The sequence below is a fragment of the Rhamphochromis sp. 'chilingali' genome (assembly GCF_963969265.1).
Source record: "Rhamphochromis sp. 'chilingali' genome assembly, chromosome: 18".
NCBI lineage: Eukaryota > Metazoa > Chordata > Actinopteri > Cichliformes > Cichlidae > Rhamphochromis > Rhamphochromis sp. 'chilingali'.
In genome coordinates this window covers 17,636,685-17,653,591 of record NC_137945.1, presented here as the reverse complement: position 1 = coordinate 17,653,591, position 16,907 = coordinate 17,636,685, and the positions used below count along the sequence as shown (strand labels likewise).

Here is a 16,907-nt window from a genome sequence, read left to right as displayed (position 1 = left end):
ACTTTTTGTCTTGACCACTGATAAACACTTTCTTGCTTAGTTTATGGGCTCAGTCACTCGTTTTGGGTGATACTGAAAAAATATTAAGTCTACTGTGTTAATCTTGGTCCTATGTTTTAAAATCAAGACAGAGTTTTGCAGCCAATGATGACAATGACAATACTCATATTGAGACTTTAAACAGGACTCGAGAAACCAACGGGTGATGCCATGGCAGCTAGGTCCATCTTTTATACCATCGCTAATACTGGCACAGTTTTTTTCTACTTGTTGATGTAACAGATGTAGCATTGTTTGGTATTTATTTGTGTTAAGCTGTCATCTCATGTGTATAATTATTCAGCATTAAATGTGTGGTTGGAAGCACTACGCAGTTTAAGAGTAGTGTACTACATGGAAATGTACATACAGTACAATCTTTACGATCCATGAATTTCCATCAGCAGCATCCAACAAGAAAACTCTTAGAAATTGTGTTCCCTCGGGCCCAGGTATAATCACCTGGATTGTCACTTTGATGGCTGAGGGTGGGGACAGCACATTAAAACCCCATTAAAGTTTTCATTATTCTGCAGAGCAGATGGGTGTGATGAATAGTTCGGTGCAATCGCTGCATGTGGCCCTACATGCTATTAATCAGCAAAGGCCTACATGCTGTGGGCCGCAAAGGCACGGTAATGTAAATCGTTGCTTTGCTCTTGCATACAGTGTTGCTCTTATTTGAGAAGTTAAATAATCTGACACTAGGATTAGGAATAAGAAGCTGAAATCAGGTTAAGCAAATAAAAGAACTACCGACTAGACACTTAGACATGAGTGACAGCTCGCTCAATATCTGCAGGAGTCATGCAGCTCAGATTACACCCTGCGTCCTCTGGACTTCAGTGTCATATACAAAAGTAGAACAACAGACAGGCTAGCCAGAGGACCAAAGTAGTTCAGGACATTTTGTGAATGGATATTATGCAATGCTGTCCCCGCGGCACCTCTCCACCAGACTGGAAAGATACAATCGGCGGAACTAGCCCCTCCCCTTGTTTATGTTTATCTCTTTGTCAAAGAAACACATGTATCAAGAAAAGGAGTTTGTCAAAAAACGGAGGTCACTTGCTTCCTCAAATAAGTAAGCTAGCAATGACATGACAGGAGGACAATGACAGACATTCTTGCGCTCCAAAATAAAGGATGTGCACATGAACGCTGTATGTGCCGAGCCAGAGCACATGCTCGTGTCAGAGGCTGCGAAGAATGTGAAGTGCATGGTTGTTCGGCATGCCCAGCAGAATGCGGTGGCAGGGTAGGAACCACAGAGAGAGGGGGAGAAAGAAAAAAAAAAAAGAGTGCTTAAAAATAACCAAAAAAAGAGCGAGACAATGCAAACAAGCTGCTCTGATTAGAAAAGCTGAAAAAGCTATGTAGCTGCTTCGATGGTGCAAAAATGACTTTGAATTGAGTACAAAGCTAGCCTCAAACATCTGTTAATCCATTCAAGTTTGAGCCATTTAAAGAGTGGGCAGGAACATAGGGTGTGTTTGATGTATCAAATGGAAAACAACCATTTTAAGTCCTTGAGGATCAATTGGTGCAACTGTAGAACACAAAGCTCTTCCTAAAATTAAAGTGGTGACGCAGCTTTAATAAACAGAGTAAAAATATTATGTGAAGTAACACATCTGTCAGCACAACTTGTGCTCTTAACAGCATTACGCTGCTTTTGCTGTAATGTGGGATCTGTTGCTCACTACTGAAAAAGGTCCAATGGAAGTTCATTGGCAGTGTTTCTTCTGCAGCGCTCCAGAAGAACAAATAGGCCTTTCTATGAGCCTATTAGAGAAACTGGCCCTTTGTCCATGGACAATTGGCTGATCTGCTTTGTTGTGGTGACTGATAAACAAACGTACACATAAACATCCTGTGTGCACCCCCCCCCCAAAAAAAAATAAATAAATTATAGGCACATCTCTATGCACTTGTTATCATTCCATCACAATCTGTGATCTAGGGTGTCTCATCAGCAAATAACAAAGATGAGACAAAAGCCATTCAAAGCTGGAGACAGACACATAAGCATGAAAAAGTCCACTGGAGTGAATCACTAGACTGTGACGCTTTGCTCATTAACATAACTGTGTTTTAGAATACAGTGTGTGTGCTTGTGTATATATATTGGATATATATTTCTGTCTACCACCACAGTAGTCTAAAAAGTAAAGCAGAGTAATAAAGGACAGCCGGTAACAATGGTGTGAGCTGTTCAGCACCCCTAGGTAAGCTTTGAAAGCACCTGAGTGTGTGAAGGTGCTGCAGTGGTGAGAAGTGAAGGGCAAAGATGGAAGGAAAGGCAGGAAGAGGCATTGAAAAAAAGAAGGAGAGAGCCTCTTTGACCTTTTTAACATATCTCTGTAGGGAGGATATGAGTATATGTTGCCTTTGCCATTTTTCCCGTGCAGAAGACCTGCTTTTGAATTAAAACAGTATTAAGGGCTAAATTCAGAGTAAATCACCTACACACATGTCTATGACGCACACAAACACACGTATCCACACACCCCAAATTCCTGGCAAGCAAAAACTGAATTTCCTTCAAATACTGACTAGAGACAAACAGTCTCTGGTGCAGAGATCACACTGGGAGACATCCGAAAAGAGAGAAAAGGCTCTTTGTAGCAATTCCCGCAATAAGCCAGGTCCCTTCCTGGCTTCAACAGGTTCTGATGACACCTCCTAGAGGCATCCTGTGCTTCCCATCTCATTAGTCCTCTTTCCCAAGCTGACTTTTTCTCCTCCACTGGGAATGTATACAGGAAACACACGCTATAAATACAACAGGGAATGTTAATAATTCCAACTTGGAAGCAGCTATTAAAGCTCATCTTTACAACTCAATAAAAGCCTCTGGTTTTAATTTACAGCGGAGTACACAGTGAGAATTCATTTTACATGATCTTCTGGTAAACAAAAGTCCTTTTATCTGTATAATATGTGTTATTTTGGGAAGCTGTGTGTATAAGAACTGAGAAACAATTAAAATACTGTAAAATTTGACATTCTCACAACAGCATATAAAATACAGTGGTGTGAAATATTTGCTCCCTTTCTGATTTCTTTTTTTTTTTGCATTATTGTCACATATAAATGTTTCACATCAAGCAAGTTTTAATATGAGCCAAAGACAGACCGAATAAATACAAAAATGCAGTTTTTAAATGATTATTTCAGTTTTTATGGGCAAAAAAAGTTGTCTAAACCCACCTGGCCCTATAGGAAAAAGTAATTAGCCTCATAGAAAAGTAAAAAAACACCACAATCTAACACAAAGAAATACCTGAGAAACAACATTGTTGACCTCTATCAGTCTGGTAAGGGTTACGATGCAATTTCTAAGGCGTTGGCACTCCAGTGGACCAAGGTGAGAGGCATTATCCACAAATGCAGAAGACTTTGAACAGTGGCCAGCCTACCAAAATGACTCCAAAAGTACAGTTGGTGATCTTTAATGGCCTCCTCATTCAGGAGGCCATAAAAGAACCCAGAACATGATCTGAAGAAATGCCGGCCTCACTTGTCTCAGATAAGGTCAGAGTTCATGATTCAACAATAAGAAAGAGACTGGGCAAAAATTGCGTCCATGGGAGAGGCCCTAGAAGAAAAAGAACTCAAAGGCTCATCTCACTTTTGCCAAAAAAGACATCTTGATGATTCCCAAGAACTTTTGAAGAGTTTTCTGTAGAGTAACGAGACAAGAGTTGAACTTTTTGGAACATTGGTTTTCTGATAATTTGGCATAAAACACAGCTTCACATAAAAAGAACATCATATCATCAGTCCAACATGGTGGAGGTAGTGTGATGGTCAGGGGCGGCTTTGCTGTGTTAGAACCTGAATAACTCGCCATAACTGAAACGGAATCATGAAGTCTGCGCTCTATCAAAAAAATCCTGAAGGAGAATGTATGGCCATCAATTCATGCCCTGAAGCTCAAGCACAGTTTGGTTATGCAGCAGGACAGTGATACAAAACACACCAAAAAGTCCTCCTTTGCATGGCTCAAACAAGTAAAACGAAGGTTTTGGAGAGTCTTACTCGAAGTTCGGACTTAAATCTGATTGAGCTGGCATGACCTTAAAATAGGACATTCATGCTCAAAAACATCCAATGTAGCTGAATTATAACAATCATGCAAAAAAGAGTGGGGCAAAATTTCGAAAAAGAAATGTGAAAGACTCTTCACCAATTATTGCAAATGCCTGACTGCCAAGGGTGGCATAACCAGTTATTAGGGTTAGGGAGCTTTCCTGAAAAAGCCCGGAACAAAGTTCTGGCTTGTGAAAGAAATATTAGACCAATAAGCAATGTGCTTTGAGGCATCTCTAAGAACTCCCAATTGTCTGTAAAAGTTAGAAAAATTCTCCACTTTGATGTTATTGCTGTCCTTTCACTGACCCTGGCACCAAGTACATTCATAAACAGCTGGAATGAAGCAAATTATCTAATGAATATGTCTGTGTCCAATGTCTCTGCCTGACTCGGCGAGCTGCTTTCACAATCGACACTGAAGCGAAATGAGCACATGAGCATAAAATGATCCTTGCGGTCATGTCCGCAGAGCTTAATACCTGACAAGTTGTGGGTCTGTTTAATTTCACCCATCGTTGTACTCCAAGTGGTTAGCAAGTTTAACATGTTAGGAAGATTGCGAAATTGGATATTAGGTGGGGAGACTTGCCTCCAGTAGATGAGAGTACGTTTCCAGAGAGCAGGGCTACAATCTCTATGTGCAGTCAAGCAAACCATCACCCACTGATTGCTGGCGATTCCCAGCAGAGGCGCACACACAGCACACTGTATTGATCTCCGAGATGACTAAACAGAATTGTCAGCCTCCTAATCTGTGGCGCGCTCCCAAGCATGACTGTCTCACAGCCCGATTGTTCATTTGATTACCATTCAAACCTTCCAAACCATCTGCAGGAGGCCCCCCTGCCACCCATTTCAGCAGCACTGGCAGGAAAAATGAAACCTGCAGCGTCAGCCTCTCTCACACATGACAGAACTGGACATTTTGTCAAAGGAGAACTAAACAACTACCCTGCCAGTTTCTCCCCAACTCTCATTCTGCCCAACCACAACTGCTGAGTGTATTCCCACCCAAATAAATCTCCTTCCTGACAGGGTTCAGCTCATCATTGCTGCTTTTTGGACTGTTAATGACCAGATCAGAAAGCACCACACTGAAGGAACTCCATTATTTATTATTATTGTTCATAATGTGGTGAAAGTTTTCTTGCCAACAGACAGTACAGATACCAAGACTCTAGCCTTGACTACAAAAGGACAGTGTAAAATTAACATGTCTAATATTGGGGCTAATTCATCCTTCATACAAAGTCCAGCAATTTTATATCTTCAAAAAAAAAAAAGAAAGCCACAGAAAGGATGTCTGCAAACAGAACTTATTTAGAAACAGAGAGACACTTGTCTTACAGCAAATCTTATTCAACTGCTTAATTAAATAATTGATGCTAAAGTGGAAATTCCCGTCACGTCTGGCTAACTCTGGTTGTGTACAGAGTCAGAGCCCTGAAGTGCAGGACGGACAGAGACATGAATGACATGGAAAGTGTGAGTTTGAACCACAGAGGAAATATGGAAGCTTGTCTAGACATAGTCAGCAAACACTCCATCAAAAAAGAAAAAGACAAAATCGGATTGGAGAGTGTAGCAGCAAAGAGCCATAGCGTTTGTGAGATAATTGAAGACATGAAAACACATGGCTGGCAATTACTTCTTTTTTTTAAATGGCAATCGTTTAATCCGGCTAATGAGCAACATATGAATATTTTGTTTAGTTTAGAAACATGCTTTCATTTTTTCCAGGGGTGTTATCCAAAAGGATGGTAATGCTACGGGCAAGTTCACAGCACTGTGTCTACCTTAATCTCGCCCTTTTGTACTTGTCGCATGCAGGCACCATGTGACAACGCAGCTGGCACAGGTCAAATCACATCCTTCCTTCTCCTCTGCCCTCCCCCCGCCGCCGCCGCAGCCTTCTGAGCTAAGCCTACTCTATGGATTCAGCACAAAGGTTTATGCAGCCCTGACGCCTATGCAGTTAAGCCTCCTGGTTGCTAAGTGGCCGCGTGTACAGTAGCACAACACTGCTTTCCATGGCCAGTGAAGGCATTGGTGGGGGGATTGTATGTGTGTTTAAGCAGGAAACATGCAGCACAATGTAAAGATGGGAAGGTCCAAGAAGGAAGGAAATCCTGCTTGAAAAATGGCCTGAGACAAAAAGCAAAAAGTGCTTTCTGCTGTGTTAAAATCTGCTAGTGGGACTTTACACCAGGTCCTTTTGGAGAACCACAGAAACTTTTTCATTTTTGGATCTGCACTAAAAAAAAATCCTAATATTTAGGGTCTTTTTGCAGCAGAAGAGAAACTCTGAGTGCCCTTTCCAAACTTTGGTAAGTATATATTGATTGGTCAAACACAGAAAAAAAATAAAATAAAAATCCAATAAAACAACTGTAAAGGATTAGCTTTTATGGTTAGCCTTTAAAAACGGACCAAGATACACAAGAATGAGCTGAGACTGGAACCCAGGCTTTATGAAGTGCATATTTCCCCTCAGCTTCCAACTACGCATTACAAAGCAAAGTAGAAGAGAACAAGAAGACACTGAAACAGGATTACAAGACAATATAAGTCCACAGCAAGCAGTGACATTGCATTCAATTGGGCAGCCATTGCGTCACTTTCGCATTTCCTATTAGCAGTGCAAATTTAACACAGAAAAAAAGGCTTGGGCATATGCAATTCCCCCCATGTAACTCTCAAAACTGTTTGGTGGACTGATGACAGAGAGAAGGGAAGATCACAACTACAAAGAGACTTATCGAACGATTTGCTAAATCTAGGATGGAAAGGTGAATGCATGAAATGCTTGCCAAAGACACTGATGCTACTCAACACAGCACTGCTCAGTAAAGAGAAGGACAAACCTTCCTTAGTGTTTTAATTGATCTAGGACTCGAGGCTCTTGTCTCTCCAAGCTAATCTTGGCTGGCTAAAAGGCAGATTTAGATTTAAGATATGCTGCTTAACATAATATATTATAATGAATATATTGTTTATACCATATATTGTAAAAAACAAAATTACAAAAGGCACAAAAAGTGCCAGCTTGGAGTAGTTTACAGCCAATCAGAGAGAGAATCACTTAAATTCAGGAAGAGAACCTATGAAATTGTTCAGTAATGTGAGAGGTACATCCTTGCAAACACAGCATAAAATGTAGGCCGCTTGTGTAGTGCCAGCAGCGTTGCAATTAAAATGCAAGTGAGCCGCTCCATCAGTTTGGGGGCCTCACAAGGGGGACACAAGAGAGAAGCTGCCTGTATTCTTGGAGAGGACAGCCTGACCAAATCCAATTAAAAAGAGTCAAGGAGAACCACGTCTCACCTCTCCCTCGCTTCACTTCTGTCTTCTAGTTAGCCTCTCACAAGCATACGCGTGTGTGTCTGCAAACCTGGATCATAGCTAAATGAAGAAAGTCTGAAGTTTAAAATTCTGCTCGGTGGCGAGGAAACGTGGCTCTAGCCAAACAGCGATCCATAAGTGGAAAAAAAAATACTCTTCTTTAAAGGCTATCCACGGGTGGAACATGTGCAGCCACCACCTGCTCTGGGAGCAACGTTGAAAAAAAGGAATAACAGGGGTTTGTGACATATGAAAGGGCAGAGTGTATAAGAGGCAGGTGTGGAAGCCATAACATTATGAGGCTATCATCCGCTCTGGAGAAGAAAAAAAAGGAAGTAATTAAGGAATAAAGAGGGGAGCAGTCGGGGGAGATACAGCAGACTGCCTCTCTGTGGAATCGCTTATCACACACTGCAGCCTATTATAGAGACAAACTGATGTAAGCAACAGTAAATGGCTATTGGTAGGCTCTCTGCGTGAAAAACCCAGCCCCAGTCTCATAACTATACAATCCCAGTCTACCAGCATCATGCTGAAAATGCCCCGTCTTGTGTTACGTTCCATACACAACTTTGCTTTTGCACTCTTTGATCCAGCGTCTCCAGCAAGACAACAGCTTTTAACATTTCTGGCTTCTGATCCCTACCACATGCAGTAATTCGCTTTTTAATGTCAATAAAACGTTCATCCCTAGTATGTATTCAATAAATAATACATCTCACTTCATCTATTATTTAACAACAAATACATAAATAAATAAAAGGAACTGCTTAATTTACCTGCAGACTTCCATTAGAGCAAAATATACATGGCATTTTAGTTCTTAAACATGGCAGCACTGAACTCTCAAACGCACACGTATACACGCACAAGATTGTGCTTTCACTGTTTACAAGTTTGCTTTCTCATCTGATCAGGATGCACTGATCAGATCAACAGAATCTTCTCTTCCTGTTTCCATCATGCACAAGAGAGAGCTGAATTCTCAAATGACATCCACGGATTATCAGACAGGAAAGGGATGGGAACAGGAGGCTGTGACCTTCGGGGGTCATCTGCTGAGAGGCGACGAACCGCCTCCTCATTTGGCCGGTTATATGTTGCAGGAAAAAAGAAAGGGAAAAAAAATTCCTGGCCCAGCGGCACATGCCAGAGCAACTATCCCAGCCATGTAAATAAATCCAAACCCAGAGGGACCGCAGTGGAGCCTTCAAATACAAATACACAGACAGAGTTTACTTGAATACCTGGGTTTTCTAGGAGCTAACAGCATTTTCCATTAGGATTCATTTCTAACTTCCTGCAGGCGTATTCACATGGAAGACACAAGTGATTTAAAGTGCGGACCAACAACTGCTGCACCTCCAGTCCAGAGAGCACAAGAATAACCTGTATGTTGCCTGTGCACGCGCATGCAATGAGGTTTTTCTTGAATTTCTTCCCTTGCTGATCAACAGTATCTAAGATAAAGGCAAAGGTACGAATTCTACAGCATTGCAAGGTCTAAAAACCACATCTATTCAATTTCAAGTTAGTCAAAGGATTAAAAATGTTTTAAACATTACACTCATATTACTCAGGCCTTTGTTGGGTAAGGAAGGCAGCAGCTAAGGGACCACTTAATGCACTGCAAAGCTCTTTGGAATATATTAAGTTAACTTGTGATCTCCCTCCAGAATTGGGACATGAAAGGTTTCCCCTATTGTAGCTTCTTGCATGCTTCTTCTCTTAAGTGCTTATCATGCAAGCAAATGGCTTTCAGTGTCTCTCCATCAATGGCAAACATTGGCAGTATTTTGTTTGACAGTGTGGCTAAAAAACTGCAGACAAGCAAAGACCTCATTAGAGTCGCTGTTTACATTATGCCTTGATTTGTTCCTCCCATTGAGGCTTTTCTAAGAATGACTATCATTTTATTGGCTCGTAGCTGTCCAAGATAAACACCACTGTCCACCACCACCCACTATCTCTTGCTATAATCGTTCATTATATAAGATAGGAAAGACATATTACGGACAGCTTCCCTGAAGCCTTCCTCTCACTGTCGGAATACTGGGGACGTTTAGTACATTAGGAGGAAAAGGTGGTGTTTTAATTCAGGACAATGCCCAATTTAAACTTTCCCAGTAGCTTTAAGATATAATCTACATATTTTCCCACAAGACGTCGGGTAGATCCACACAATAGGCGCATACTATCCTGGGACAAACTGCTCTAATCATCCTTGTTCTCCATGCTGTTTTCCACTACCTTAAAAGTGAAGTATGTGCGAGGTGCATTGTGTTTAGGTCCCACAGATCGGCAGCAACAATCTTTGCTCTTCAGTTCAACTTTGCCTACCGACCGGAGCCTCATTGTTCTCCAGCATTTCCTAACCTCAGAGGAATTCCTCCTCCAGGAAATATGCTTTACAAGAGAAGGCACCAAGCCCAGTTACTCACAGAGACCACCCCCCTCTACCCTTCGCCCTCCTGCCAACATCTGCCCTGTGATCCGCTGTACCCTTTTCCCTCTCAACCCTTTAGCGATACCGTGCGTACACATCTTCAAGGCCTCCGATGCCGCACAAACTGGGCACCTCCAACCTGACCTCGAGACACTTAGACTCTTGGCAGTGGAGTAAGAAAAAGACAAGTATGTGTTTGTGTGATCAGATGAAAGTCTTCAATGTGACCCTTTCTCCACGGGAGGGCTGTCTTTGATCATCCTGAGCGTTTCTGACGATGCCCTCCAGGATCTCCCAGAAGATAAAACCGCTGATAAGAGCGGATCTTTGTCTTCTTCTTATTCTCCTCCTATCTTTTTAATCATTATCACTCCACTAAACCAACTTAACTCACTATTAAGACTCCAGTCTGATGCTTCCAGCATGGCATTCCCAGCCAGAACAGAAAGCCCTTGTAGGGATCAGTCACCTGTGAAATCAATCCCAGTTCCAGCACTACAGGGGAGATAAAGAAGGGGAAGGGGGAGGCTACATTCCCCAACCCCCCATCTCCAGGACTGAGGACACATTCCCCTCATGTAATCACCTCCTCAATTTCTCCACTGATGTGCCACTTCTAAGAAAGGCTCCATCTCCTCTCTGGCTCCTCTGTCCTCCATTGGAAACATCTGGGCGGTGGCGGCGGTGGTGATGGAGGGGTCGGGATGTACACATTCATACATGTGGTCTGGGAAACTGCAGACCACAAAGTGCCCCCTCAACCTTTCTTCACAGCAAATTTCCCACCAAGCTGGGAATGCAAAAATATGGTGAAAGGCAAAAGGGCACAGGGCATTGCATTAAAGTGTTCACCGCCAGGATTAACGTCCTACACGGCCACTTGGGCACATTAAAGCACTCGATAAGCAGCAGTGCACAATGACGACTTTTCACAGCTTTTTGGTTTCAGCAAAATCGCCACATCCTCCTGTCTTTGAAGTCAGGCGTCACTTCATGTAATGCCATTAAGTTGACAGCCATGACTCTGCCGTGCAGAAACCAAAAGTGTTATGCTTTAGTGCAAACCTGGAGTTGTGCTGCCAGCTGAGTGCTAACTCCAGCGGTTTGCATTTGAGTCCACCTGTGCTATCTTTGGCAGAACTCACTCCTGCTGGATTTAATAAGAAGCTGGCAAAGCCGGTGACTAAAATGCCCTCCTCTGTACTTCTTATGAAGTGTGTGGCAAATTGGGTAATTACTGGACTGAACAGATGCTGTAGAGGGCACAAAATAAAAAAAAATGAAGAAAATACACACTGAGTAGAGATACAGATGCCATTTAAACAAGTTTCCTAAATGAATTGCACTTCAGTGACTCTGAAGATGGCAAATAAGCTTTAAGGTAAAGCTGTACACAACATAGAATGATGTACCTAACAGTCCTGGAAACATTTATTTCTTTGTCTTGGTTGACCTGCCATTCATTCTAATGGTTTATGAGGGCCAGACTAACCACTGTGAGCTTAGAGGAGCCCATGAGCAGACTCCGAAAAGGATTAAACATCACAGTGGCTGTGCAGGAACTAAAGCTGTGCCATGCCTCTTTGTGACTGCTCTTCCAATTTCACACTTGCATTTTCAAAGGTAAATGTCTCCATCAGTAGGATGGCGTCACACAGTATTACAGACAACTTTATGGCTCATGTTATGCTGACAGCGCAGCAGCATGCAGGGTTTGTACAGGAGAACGCGCAACACTTCTTGCCCTGCAGGCTGATGCACCGTGCATACTAAACAGGCTTGCTGGTTTGTGTTTATTGCGAGGCTTGTTTTGTTTTTCCCCGTTAAAGTATGCACTCTGAGGGTTCTCTGTTTAAAACCGTTCTCATCACTCACCGAGAGAAACTCGAGCGTCCCGACATAGTCCCGCTCAGTCTTTAAAAGTTCGTTTAGGACGCACACTCGCAACCGCAGCTGTTTCTCCAGGTCCTTCCCGCTTTCAGCTCTGTGCTCACTTCTGCCTTCCTCAGTCATTGTGAGTATATATGAAGTTATTTCCTTCAGGAGTTCACAGCTTCACATCACACGGCGAGTTTTAATGGCAGAAGTGTAAAGTTTGCAGCATGGTCAAAAACAAAAAAAGTCAAGGAGCAACCGGTGCCTGTGCTCTTAAATCCACAAAATGTAGGGAAAAGAGCGAAACGCAGTGTAAGAAGAAAAAAAAAGTTAAAATAAAAACTTTTAATAAAATAAAAGGTTTCTGAAAAGCAGCTTCCAACAAATTGTGTGACTGACCGTTGTACAACAACTGGACACCACTTAGTGCACCGAGTCCATGTGACTCCTTAAATCTTCATCCTAATCCAGCCTCCCAGCAGCTTTTTACACGGAGGACCAGTGTAAAGGCACCAGCAACACTTGTCCTCTTGGTGCTGGTTTCAAAATAAAACCACGGGCGTTGAGAGGCAGCTAAACGCCAGAGCAGATAAAAATGACCTCACGGTCATGAAGATGCTCTAAAGTTGATCTAACTGCCAGCCAGAACTGCGGAAAGGATACTCACTGTGCTTAGTGTGACTCTTTTCGTGCTTTTAATTTGAAGGAACGCTTAGTATTTTGAAGCCATCTCCAGGTAACTTGACAATCCTTGAAGCATATAATCAAATACACTTCAGATATATGAGATCATGAATCTAAGCTACTAAAGTGCAATCTACGAGAAATCTGCATAATAGTGTATTTATATAAAAGGTGAAGGAACACACTTTTATTCCAGCGAAATTTACTGAGTGAAAAATAGTTTGAAACCCCTCTGCAACTTCATGCACCCCCTCTGATACTGCTGCAAATCAGTGGTCACTTCAGAATGTAACCATGCAATATATAATCATATATTATTATTTAAATTATTTTCATTTTTCTACTTGTGATACAGCTCAGTAGTTGTTTAATGGCATAATGAATTTCAGTCATAACCCTTTGACTTGTATCATTAAGTTTTAAATGAGCTCATCACTACTATCTGTGAGCTAATAGAAAACGTATTGCACAGCCTGCGTACACCATCGGTTCTTTAAATCAGTGTTAGCTTTTGGTGACAGAAAGGACAGAGCTGTAAAGAGCAGCTACATGGGACACGATAGCCCTGCACACACCATGTGTTTTAATGCATTTGCACATTTATTATTCTTTAAGCTTTCTGTCTGAGCACATTCAGTTTAAGATAAATGGTTTACACCCAGTCTGAAATCTCCCTCGGCTCTTAACCTCTTTACACAGACTTGTCTAATTCTTGCCAGCTGACATGTAGGGCAACCAGCGGGCTCTGATATGTGCCTGTGTCCGGTCAGTTTCTCAGTGATGCTCCAGCTGTGACTGAGAATCTTGAGCTTTGTTTCATATTCTTTTAAACATTATTGCGTGCACAAATATGGCTCTGATATGGATTAATGGATAAAAGGTGTCTTTTACTTTGAGGGTTTATGAGTGAGCTGTACAAGTGAAGAAGATATTTAGAATTTATCTGCCAAAATATAAAAAAACAACAGTAAATTTCACTTATTAGAGGAGTAGCTCATCACTTAAAACACACCATATAAACTGTCTATCAAACATGTGTATGGATATTTTAGAGGACGGGCATGTATGGCTGACCAGAGGGCAGGAACTTTGGCTGACAGAAGCACCCAGATGAATCCAGAGACAGGCAGGAGCATTTACTGGGCTTGGATTTAGCCAAATATATCAAAACGTATTGAATAACAACTCATGATTTAGCAGGACAACAGACTACCGGACGAACCAATCAAAAACCAGAGACCTTTTCAGGGTTACTGGCCAGTCAGTCACCTGATCTCAGGGCGACTGAGCAGCATTACACTGCAGACTAAAAGAGGCTATAGTGAAGGCCTCGGAGTCTCTGTGGATGTTTGTGACAGAGAATGAAATATGATGCATTAATTCACTCCTGAAATTTGGGCACACTAAGATACAAAACTGCAGGCAATGATAAAATATTAAGAAGGTGAGGAAACAAACAAAAAACAACACCAATAATAACAACAATAAAAAAAGATGTGAGTCTACAGAGAAAGACACACTTCCCCTTTGCTTTCATTCTCACGGGGCTTTCTTGAGCACAAATTGAAAGAAACACTTAGTTTCAGTGAAAGTGAGGCACAGGTGGCAAGAGAGGCTGACAGGAAATGTATTATCGTCTGTCTCTGGAATTCTCAAGGAGGCAGTCCACAAACACTTAAATTACAGGCGTCCCAAACACCACACGAAGCTCTTCTCTCCAAAACATCGTTTCATCTGGAGCACAATCAACAATTGCGGTTGTAGTCAGGTTGTTACGCCTTGCGAGCCATTCAACTCCCTAAATACATGTGCATGTGCATGTACACACAATACATGTTTTATACGGGCAAAAGCAAACTAGAATGTTATCCAAGAAACAACAGCATCAACGTGCTCCTGTCAGATGTTTGTTAATATTTGAATGAAGAATTTCCTCTTGATTAAAGCTCATCCTGTTACATTACACTCAAGTTAAAAACATGGACCTAGAAAGATGCATAATCATATTTAATTAATCAGACTCTTTATAATTAGGTCAGAACTTCCTCCTACAGGCAGGTAAGATGTGTCACCCCCCACCTCCCTGTTCGCTGCTAACACTAAATTCACTGAAAAAAGGCCTCTTGAGAAGCTGGTTAAGTGTCTTTATATTAAATTAGACACAGTCAGAGTCATTTTGTCCCTGGGCAAATATGAATGCGATCAACACTAAACCCGGCTTCGCTGCACCAGCTTCAAGGTCTTTTGAGAGGATTTTAGAGGAGCCATTTGCAACCTACAATAATGATTTAGGGATTAACATCTCAACAAGTAAGGATTCACTTAGCTCCCTTCTGTGGTCTATTTATAACCTTTCTTCCATATCTTTTTTTTTTCATTCATCTGCAAACCTAACCTGAAGAGTAGTCTGTGAAGTTTAGTGGCACACAATCACTGCAAGAGAAAAGGAATTTAACTGATGAAAATTCCCTTAATTTGTCAGGGCCAGAGGGAGTCTTCCTTTATCGAGCTGTTTTACGTCTCAATTACGGGTTAGTGTTAGTTTTGTGAGGTGAGTCGAGGACATGAAGCTTAAATCTTGGTATTTACTCTCCTCTGGTGCTCAAATGCGGTACTGCATGCATTCAGTGTGTTTCCAGATAATGAAAGGATATCCTGCACTGTTTTCTTGTTGTCACCAGAGAGCAGTGTTGTGTTGTGTTGTGTTTTTTAAATGAATAATGATCCTGATAATAATCTAAAGACTTTTACCATTACACAGATTTAGATCATGGCTCATAATAACGGGTGTATTTATTGGCAAAGTCCTTGAAATTCAGAGCGGGCATTGGTGCCAGACTGACACTGAATGTGCTCGGTTCAGTTCTTAGTCTGAAAAAAGCCAAAAACCACTAGTAACAGACCAACTTAATTATAGTTTTATATGGGCCCTTTCAGTATAGGTACATTTCCAGACCATCTGATTTTATTACCCATGGCTTTAGTCTGTGGAATTACCTTCTATTATTTGTTATCCAGAGCTGCCGGTGCCTTGCTGAGTGCTGCCAGGAAGTGTTCTGTTCTTTCTATTGGAAAAGGAGGGTCAGACTGATACGAGGGCTGCTTTTGCTCTGAATATTTTCATCTAACACTGAGCACGAGTGTTGATAATACTGTTAATTGACTGATATTAACCTTTATTTCTACCCATTTCCTTCTAGTTCCCTTTCGTGGCAGTCAAAACCAACGCTTACATGTCCTCTGCAGTGGTGTCACTTTCCCTTTCTGCTCATATGATGGAAAACACAAAGAGACAGAGAAGATAATTAAAGTCAAGGCTGGCTGAATTTTTAAATCGGATTTTAAAACACTGGTTTGAGACCGGGCTGTAGGTGTGTGCGCATCTAGATGCAGCATTTTCTAATCAAATAAAATCTTTTTTTCTGGGAGAATTTTAATGCACTTATGCAGCCATGTGAAAAAGGACGCATCCACAGGACTCTCTGCAGTCCTGTTTGAAAGGCTTTGCAGCTATATGGTCCAGATAAAAAGAAAGCACACCCTATTTCATTTTAGAAAATCATCTGGTCCTTACCAACAACAACCTCAGATGAATCTCAGTGCGTTCATATTATTTCTGTATCACAAACTTAAAAAAGCAGAACAAAACAAAAGCAGAAACAGTGCACTTCATGATTTAATAGCTTGTAGTACCACTTCTTGCAGCGATAGCTTGAAGTAACTGTTTTCTGGATGACTTTCGGGCTCTCACATCGTTATGGAGGAATTTGTCTTTACAACACTGCTTCAGTTCATTGAGGTTTACATGCATTTGTTTATGCGTAGGTCTGTTGCTGTCCTTCCACAGGATATCAGTCGGGTTAAGGTCTGGACTTTGACTGCGTCATTCCAACAACTTGATTCTTCTGTTGTCGATTTGCTGCTGTGCTTTGGATCATCGTTCTGCCGTATGACCCAATTTCAAGCATAATTTAGCTGTCAGACAGATGGCTTGACATTTGAATCATGAAAGTGGCACACAGAGGAGTTTGTGTGCGACTCAGTGACCCCATAGTGCCCAGGTCCTGTGGCTGTAAAACGAACCCAAATCATCACCCCTCCACCACCCTGCTTGATAGCTGGTATGAGGTGTTTTTGCTGATGTGCTGTGTTTGGTTTCTGCCAAATGTGGTGCTGTGCATTAACCATTTTCACTTTGGTCTCGTCTGTTGAGAGGACATTCTTCTTGTGGTCTTGTGGTCTCATCAGATCCCACTTTGCAAACCTAAGCTGTGCTGTCATGTTCTTTTTAGAGAAAGGAGACTTTCTCCTGGAAAACCTTCCAAACAAGCCACGCTTGTTCCCTCTGTTTGTACTGTGGTGAACTTTAACATTTAACATGCTAACTATGGCCCGTTCAATCCGACATGTAGCTCTTCAGGGT

At 41.8% G+C, this 16,907-nt stretch overlaps 1 protein-coding gene across 2 annotated transcripts in view; it reads right to left on the bottom strand.

Moving 5' to 3' along the window:
• prex2 (phosphatidylinositol-3,4,5-trisphosphate-dependent Rac exchange factor 2) overlaps positions 1-12,321 on the bottom strand; it is a 93,687-nt gene extending 81,366 nt beyond the window's left edge. The window contains exon 1 of one of the 2 annotated variants that reach the window (XM_080864973.1): positions 11,801-12,321. In XM_080864973.1, coding sequence (XP_080721099.1) covers positions 11,801-11,938 — 138 coding nt within the window. In that variant the 5' untranslated portion in view covers positions 11,939-12,321. The remainder of the gene's footprint in view (positions 1-11,800) is intronic. The other variant, XM_080864974.1, reaches the window with a different exon arrangement.
• Between the last annotated feature and the right edge of the window lie 4,586 nt (positions 12,322-16,907).